At 34.9% G+C, this 8883-nt stretch overlaps 1 protein-coding gene across 1 annotated transcript; it reads left to right on the top strand.

Annotated features, from left to right (window-relative positions):
• Window positions 1–7196: 7196 nt before the first annotated feature.
• Window positions 7197–8671, top strand: LOC105626292 (GS homeobox 1). The gene is made up of 2 exons (XM_012207593.1): window positions 7197–7449; window positions 7953–8671. Exons 1-2 carry the CDS (start codon window positions 7197–7199, stop codon window positions 8669–8671), a joined length of 972 nt encoding a protein of 323 aa, XP_012062983.1.
• Window positions 8672–8883: the final 212 nt, after the last annotated feature.

The following is an 8883-nucleotide window of genomic DNA, read 5'->3' as shown; positions in this document are numbered from 1 at the left end:
ATATATGTGTATATATATATATATATATATATATATATATACATTTATGTCAGGTAGTTTCAAACAATTACATCAAAAGAAACAAGACCGTAACTAATTCATTGGAAACATTCCCTTTACTCGTCAATCTGATTTCATCGAAAAACAAACGTCCTTAAAGTTCTACTTTTCCGAAAAGGGTTAAGTGGTCCTTTGCTATGGTGCATCGACGCAAATAAAGCAAATTGTCGCAGCTGATCTGCGCGCAGCGTCTTTGTAAATCGATCGACAATGTGGCGAAGAAGGATACGGTAGCCTAGTACTATACAGGATTTTTGCGAGTCTTCGCCCTTTCGACTATAGTCGAATTATTTGCCCGACGTGGCAGCAAAAGAAAATATCCGAAATCGTATTTGCCATTCCCATGATTATATCCACCGGCGCCGCTTTTTTTCTCTCTTTTTCCTTTCATAGATGACCAACGGCGTGGGTTGTTCAACTCGAATGGGATGCTCCTTTGTAAGCTCGTATTCTGAGCAAAGAATGCACGTTTTTTTTTCCGCCGGGTGAAATGAGCCGAAGTCTAATTTCCGAAGCTCTACCTCAGAGATCGAACGGGGACGGCGGTGGAAGGTAGAGAGATGATACTATCGACGATGAAAGGAGTAAAGACTCTGAAGAAGCAGTGAGTTTGTCGAGAACATCAATCTGCCGAGTGTCCCCGTGTGTACATACTGGGAAAGAAAACCTGATTCCATCTTCTATGAATTTCAATCGAGATCGATGTTTTGGGAGGAGATATCGAAGAGCCTGGATTAAAATAGATCACATACATGACAACGTAAGGGTTATTGTCTACTGTTTTCACGTTATACGCTTTATCACGTTTATCTCGTAGAATGTTCTATTTTATGCTTTGTGGGATACTCGATCTTCTTTTTTGCTAACAGACGTTAGCATTAAGACCAGGTTAGCAACTATCAATGCGTAAAATCTTTCGCATCGATCTTAATCTGATATAAAGTTTGAACACAAACGTCATACTGGAGTCGGTGAAGCACAAACGCATTATTCAACCAAACAAACAGTAAAGATTAAAAATTCGATTAGAAATAACAAAACAAAAAAATTTTAATCGTATTATATGTGCTTGAGTTATTTATTGAATACTAAAATTTTTTTATTTGCTTAATAAGAGAAATGTCGTTCATTAATAAAAGAATATTAAACGTCACAACATCAATAGATTAAAAACATGAATCCTTTCAATCTAGAAAAATGCAAATTTTGTCTATAGTTATATGAAAAATTCGATTTGTCAAGGCAAGAAATTTGCGGATGACTTTTATTCGATTAGACGCAAATATGAAAAGTTCTTAGCAGATCCTCTCACAATGTACGACAGTTCACCGGCAGAACTTTCAGTGTACTGCGTCGCGACTGATTGAAAAATGGCGACGTAAATATCTGAGTCGGCTAAGATTGACAAGCATGAATTTTGTTCAGGTTCATATTATCGCAAAAAAGAATTAAAATTTAAATAAACAAATTAAAATTTACGTCAAATTTCAATGAAAGTAATCCAAATCTTTCCTCTGAGTCGTAATATCTTTATTATATGCTCCGAGATAAAATATTATAAAAACTTTCTCCAAGGACACACAAGTTTTATTTTAAACGTTGCGTCAATTATTCGTTCCAATCATAATTCAATATATTCATAATTAATTTTTAACTATTATATACGCAGGAAAAAATAAAACATATTTTTTTATGAATAATTACAGTTTCAAATGCTCAAATACTTTTAGTGTCGATTTTATTGTCGCAATACAATTTCAAAGTTTTTCGAATGAAAAGGCGCGATTAAATATCTTACAATAAAAGTGACAAGTCAGCCGCTGATATTAGGAAATGAGAGAAAGTAGGAATTATAAGGAAAAGCGAGAACTGTCGAAATGCGATTTACAGAAGTTGAAGATGGAAGTTCTCCTTTCCGGCTCGTTAAGCCGTCAGTTCCAGACATGTACAGTTAAAGTTACGTTTGATTTTCAGAAAAATACAATGTTCGTGTAATATGTTGATTTCGGAATGTATTAAAAGAAGTTACTGCCCAAGCACAGAAGCACTTATTGTCGAAACGATCGCGAAAAAGTCCTTTCGACTCTCAGCTTCATTTCGATTTTCTGGACATAAGGTACCGAGATATGTTTTCAAATATTTAGTTTGACTGCAGTCTCGAGCATTTCGCAAGAACCTGCAACTGGCGCGGCGATATTGCTTCGCAGCAGGATACTTTGAAAGTTTCGAGGAATAAGTTCGTCCGGCTAAACCGAATACTATACGTAAATATATGACAGCGATTATCCCGATATTCTAAAGATTTTCAATCATGTTTAAATTCAATATCCTAACTCGATTTTCACATCAATCGAGCATAAAGTAACGTAACGTATTATAAGGATATTATTAAAAATATGTTGACTATACATTTACAATGTTTTACATCGTAATATTATGTTCTTACCTCAAATTAACAATAAACAGATTCTATCGTGACCACAGTAAACAATTATTACCGAGTTTCCCGATATAGTTCGCTTTGATTCAATTAGCTCTGAGTAGCGATCGATACTAGATTTGGAGTCAAGAGCATTTCGTATCAAGATCACCTGCTAGTAACGTTTAATTTCAACGTAGAAGTTTCCTATGAATAAAATTGACAAAAATAATTTTCTCTTTAAAATCATGCATATATCTTTTCTTCCCAGTGCAGCTTCCATAAGAACACGTATAAACATATAACGTTTCTTGTCTCTTATTGTACACAATACATGAAATTTCAAAGGTAACTTCCTTACTTAAATCTTAGAAATCCCTCATTCTTAATCTTTGAAAGAATATTGGAAAAGATATTCTTACATGACAATAATTCTTTCGGTTTTAAATAACGAATGTGCCACTAAGATTCCACTATTATTGTAACTCACCTTGAATAATAAGTAACAAACTTTTATAAGAACATCGATACCCATACCGTTAATAAAATAATTAAAATCTTATGTTAAACTATACTGTCATCACTCCGTGATGCTGTGCTTTGCTATGGCTGTTACTGTTAAAAATTGCAATGCTTCGATGCTCTCGACAGATACATACACACACACACATTTGAAGGCCTGCTTTCAAAACGGAAATTTTGGGTGCTTACGGCCACGAAGATTGGACAACTAGCGAAACTGTACAAGGGTAGTCACGCCCCGGATAAAAGGAAGCAACCAATAGGATGGCTCCAGGTAGAGGGTTATGGACGAAATTAAAATATCCTTCCTACGTAATGACGCTATAGATACATCGCTAAGGACGTATGTGAGTCCGCAGGACGAGGACTATATGGTTCTAGTCCGAATAACTCCCTTTGCAATAGGAAGGGTGGTTTTCGACCCCTAGTCGAAGGGTTCAGCGGGCATCCCCTTGGAATCGCGGATACAGCGGACATATGCTAAGGTAAGGGAGAGAGAAGCGTTATTGTATTATTCACGACTCTCAGCCGTAAGATAACGTTACCGTGATTTTTAATAGGCGGATGCAAGGATGTGAAAGTGTGGGGGGTGTGCCCCTTCATGTATACTTCGATAATGGGATTAGTCGTGTTGTTAGAGGGTTTAAAATCGTGGCTATGTTTTCTCAACTTCACCGGTGTGCGCTAAATAATATGGTATATTATCTGTCAATATCGAGATTTTCAACCCTTAGAGAGATTATCACGATCCAATGTAACTTAATCATTGATAATCATAAGGTTTGTATCGATATTAAAATTCTAATAACTAATCAAGCTAATAAAATGTTAAATATTTTTACAGCAAAAGCAAAACTTAAGACTTCCTTCAAAGAACATTTTTTTTCCATTTAATTGAATAGTTTATTATCATTTAATGGACGAGAGATTTCGTTACTTATTTTTATGGAACAATTGCAAGCCAAATAATTCCGTAACTATCAATATTTAAGTACTGCAGCAACTATTATTTCTTTCTCTTCTAGAATATTTTACTAAAACGTGTTATCATTGTATCGTATTGCCTCAATTTTGTCCCAATCACGAAACGATCATCAGGTCGCGTTTCCCTTGACATAACAAATGCGTCGTCGCGCGCAATTAATTTTCGGATGCATCGACAGGTGCAGCCAGCATGGAATCGTTCGCACAAGAATACACTCGCGCAATGACGAGGCCGAAACTCTGATCGTGAAAGTGGATATTCGAAACGGTGTTTCATGTTAAACACTAATTTTCCGCTATGTGAACGCATCACGGTTTCGTCTATTGCGCGACTCGCTCGATAAATTACAGGAACGGCTAATCAAGAAATTAGTCGCGTGTATGGAAGTCAAACGATATTACCATTATTACCTCCCTTTCCGACTTTCCGTTGATATGCTTCGCTGTACCGCGATGGCGATTTTCGGAGGCAATCTCAATACAAAATACGTTACGTGCAGATGCAATATATTTCTACTTAAAATTCAGCTATATATATATTCTATGAATAATGATTAGGTCTTCATTTACATGAATAAAAAAATTAATAAATAATAAATCCCTTATAACTATGAATTTTTTTGTAAATCTTACAACTTATTTATCTTACATTTACAACTTATTTTTTGTATGTAAAGCAATTATTTTTTTGGCTCATTTGATCGTTTAGTTCTCTTTTACAATTTAATTAAAATATATTCTCAATTAATATTGTAATAAAAAGTAAACTTCTGCAATCTTGCGCAAGGACATTAAAATATCATTTTAAAGAAATAAAATATACTACTCTTCAAGTGGGCAAAACGTTTTCTAATGATCCTCAGTCAGTCAACATATAATATTCAAACCATGCTACAGATTTTGTATTCCATAGTTCTTTCGCACCAATTTTTTCTTTTGCGGGTTATTCCCGCATAGTTACTTTATTTCAGCTGCGAGATTTCATCAGCATGATACACTCGGAAATGCAAATTTTAAAAAGAAAGAAGAAAGAAGCAAGCAAAAATAAGACTAGTAGAATCTCAATTTCTAAAGCAGATCCGAGATTTGATTTGAGCTTCCTCGCTGAATATCGACCCGCGGCGGGAAACGAATTTACGTTTTGCCCCTTCGGAGAGACACCGACGGAAAGCGATCTCGTCTGTAAATCGACACTCGTCACACCGGCGTAATTTCATTCCTATGAAACTGATCTATCTACGTAATAGAGGGCGATAATGTCAAAATTTATTTTCTTGCTAATCCTTCCAGAGATTGTGCGACTCGTGAATCAAATGTTTAAAAAGAAAATAGAGATTTATTTCGTTTTTTTTTACACATTCATTTAATCCGCTCATTTACTCCAAAAATAACATAAATAAAAAAACGTGATTTTCGAATTATCATGAATGAATTAAGCAAAAATATTGCTTTATCAATTATCAAAAGTAAACTAACTAAAAAAATCGTCAAAATCGTCATGACTTAAAAAGGATAGTTTCTAAGAGTATTAACAAAAATGATATTTGTTTACGTTAAGTCTTTTTTGTCAATATTATTTCATTAGTTAATAATTTTCTGTTAAATTAAAAAATAATTTTCCCCTTTTCTGGAAAACTCAATTTTTTTAGTTGTGCCACTTGTGAAGAGAGCAATATACTCTCTAAAAACATGTTTACGTTATTCAATCGTTTATCTATATAAATATGAAATCGCAAGTTTAAACCCATTAAGAGCTATTTATTCGAACAAATTTTAGAATAATAAATTTTAGAATAAATTTTAAAATAAAAAATTATTTTAAAAAATGACAAGATAAAATTAGAATGTGCTATTCTTTTATTCTTCTTCTAAAATATTTCTTAAATGCATTGGTAGTTAAAGATCAGATTAGATATACAAATATCATTACGTCCAATTTTTTTCTGGAATCCAATTAATTTCTGGAAATCTATTGTGGCGTCATTTACCTAATTTCGTACCGCCGGAGACTATTAATGACGCTTTCCACAAATCGATGTAGGTACCAATATCTTTAGCTAACTCCTCCTACCTTATCTTGATTGCCCGCGCAGATTCTTCAGCACGTTCCAAGGAAGCCCAGTTGATATACGTTGACGAGGAGAAAAGATGGAAAAAGGAACCTTTCCACTCTTGTTCAAAGAAAAATCACAAAGAAAAAGACGAAAAGATCTTTTATCTTTCACTGTCGAAACTGAATCGTATGAATACAGGTCATCATTTAGACGACGGAGATTATCAGTAAAACATACATTATAATAAGATTCATTAATAGTAATTATATTATCTCCGAACAGTATTTCGCACGATAAAATGTTTTTTACAAAATATTTTTATAAATCATAAAGTTAAAATTATAAACAAATAATTATTTCTATTTTCTCGCAATAATTTAGAGAGAGTTTTAAAGCTGACTTCGGAGTTAAAAATACTTTGAAACTTTTTATTAACTTATCAAAGAAAGAAAGAGAAGATCTTATATCTACATTAGCTCATTCGATCGATTTAAATCATACTTTGAGTTCATCGGTCGTACTCCGGAATAACGGCGGGCAGGGTATGTCGGGGTCGGAGCGTCGATAATAATAGAAAGATGGTAAAGAGGCCGTATAAAATTTCCGGCGATATTAGCCACCCGTCGAATTAGCGCTGCAAGAAAATACCCTACTCACTGTCGTTCCCTGGGGAGGGCAGTTAGGGTGAACCCCGAATGGGGCACCCTCGTGGAGAAGAAGGGCGGGGCCCCGTATGAAGGGCCCCGAATCAAAACCAACCCCTGGGTGGAGTTTGCACCCCGTATATATAACAAGACCAAGGTCCTCAAAATACAGAAATCGATGCACCTCCGTGCAGTTAGGATCTTCGAGTCTATATTTTTAACTTCGTTTCTTATAATTAAAAACATTAAAAGGTGCGAGTTTGAAAACAGAAAAAGATAATCATCTTAAAAATAATCGGAAAGAGTAATCAGAAAGAGCAAAGAAAGAACGCAGTGATTTCAAAGTATCATTCTTTGTACCGTTAAATTCAAAGTAAGAATTAAACAGAAAGTTAAGTGCGACGAGAAAGATCTCAATGATCGTTGGATTACTTTGTGTCGCGTGTGAACTCCACGGCTTGGACACAACTTAAGCAGTATTGATCTTCCGGAGGATTCTTCAAAGAAAAGAAAATGTCTCGAAGTTTCTTAGTGGATTCTTTAATCGGCAATAATTCGCCGCCGTCGTATCCGCTACCATATTATGGAAATCTGCCTAATTATATGTTCAGCTTTTTTAATGTGGGTTTGGGATACCAACCGATCAGACCAGTGCCCAGACCACCCACTATATCTGTACCAATCACTCCATCAACGCTGGGTGTTATGCCGATACCTAGACAGAGTCCTCCATCACCTTTAAATAACTTGACAAGCAGACTACCAGGTAAATATATAACTAATATTATTATCTTACTAATAAATCCATAATTATTTATTAATGATTCATAAAGATATAATAATTGCTTTCATGATTACATGCAATGTTAATCGTTAACAATTAATATAATGAGTCTAAAATCATATTTGATATTATATTTCAAAAACTGATCTTCATTTAATTATTATTATATTTAATGCAATTATATGATATAAATGTGATATAATAAATATCAAATGTATACCATTACAGTTATTATATATTAATTATATAATGTAAATTATATATAAAAATAATTAAAATTAATAGATATTTAAAAATTTTTTTATATTTATTCATTTTTAAGGTTTCTAAGATATCATTTTAACTATAGCATTTTCGTGATATTTTTCCAATCTCGCTAGAGAGATATATAATATGTAAAAGCAAGCATTTGGTCTATTAAATTTCTTTTATCGCAATAACTACCTCTCGCAGCAACGCCATTAACCTCTGACCTTTTTCCCTAGACGTTTCAACACCCAGCGAGTCTCCGTCTCGCAATAGTACCCCGACGCCTCCGCCAAAATCCCCGAGCTCCATTAGCAACAGCTCGAAGCGTATCCGAACCGCGTTCACTAGCACTCAGCTGTTGGAGTTGGAGCGTGAGTTTGCCTCGAACATGTACCTGTCACGACTACGTCGAATTGAGATCGCGACGAATTTACGGCTATCGGAGAAACAGGTAAAGATATGGTTTCAGAACCGCCGTGTGAAATATAAGAAGGAAGATCTGCCATCTGGCCAAAGTCAGAAATGCTGCTGCCTACGGACTTGCGGTAAACGCAAAGATAGTTGTGGAGAGGAATCGCCTAGCCGGAAGTGCGATCAAGATGAGGATGAAAAAAGATCGATAAAGAGCGAGAGTGATGATGGCAAATTCAGTCGTAGACTTGCCGTAACTGAGCGTCTCGAGAGATCGATCGCGAATGAAGATATCGGAACTGAGGAGAAGTTCGACTTCTCGAGAATAAACTCCGTACAGGAAGATCAGGTACTCGGATACGAAGCGCGGAATCTCTCTCGAGGTTGCAAGAGGAGTTTGGAGGCAAGTGAAGAGAATGACAAGAGAAGGAAGATGGAGACGGTGGCAGATTATCAAACTCCGAATTCAGAGGCGATTACAACTCCAATGTTCAGAAGTATAACATGCACGAAACATACCGTTGAGAGTATCGTTAACTCGTAAATTTGAATATCTGTACATAAATTTTCGAGGACTGTAAAGTAATGTAAAATTCAAACTCTCACGATATTTTTACAAATTGAACAAGTAGATAAATAAATAGATAAGCACTTTAAGAAAAGGATTGAGACAATGAAATTATATGCACTGAGATTATATACAGAATACATTCAACAAATTGTGAATATTGTAAATTAATTATAATATTTTGTAAG

The sequence above is a fragment of the Atta cephalotes genome (genome assembly GCF_000143395.1).
Source record: "Atta cephalotes unplaced genomic scaffold scaffold00005, whole genome shotgun sequence".
NCBI lineage: Eukaryota > Metazoa > Arthropoda > Insecta > Hymenoptera > Formicidae > Atta > Atta cephalotes.
This window is presented reverse-complemented; position numbering and strand designations above follow the sequence as displayed.

Bases quoted from the DNA above. Each gene is read 5' to 3' on its own strand.
- LOC105626292 (XM_012207593.1), top strand. From the start codon at position 7,197: ATGTCTCGAAGTTTCTTAGTGGATTCTTTAATCGGCAATAATTCGCCG. The intron at 7,450-7,952 runs GTAAATATATAA...CTTTTTCCCTAG, and splicing joins CTTGACAAGCAGACTACCAG to ACGTTTCAACACCCAGCGAG.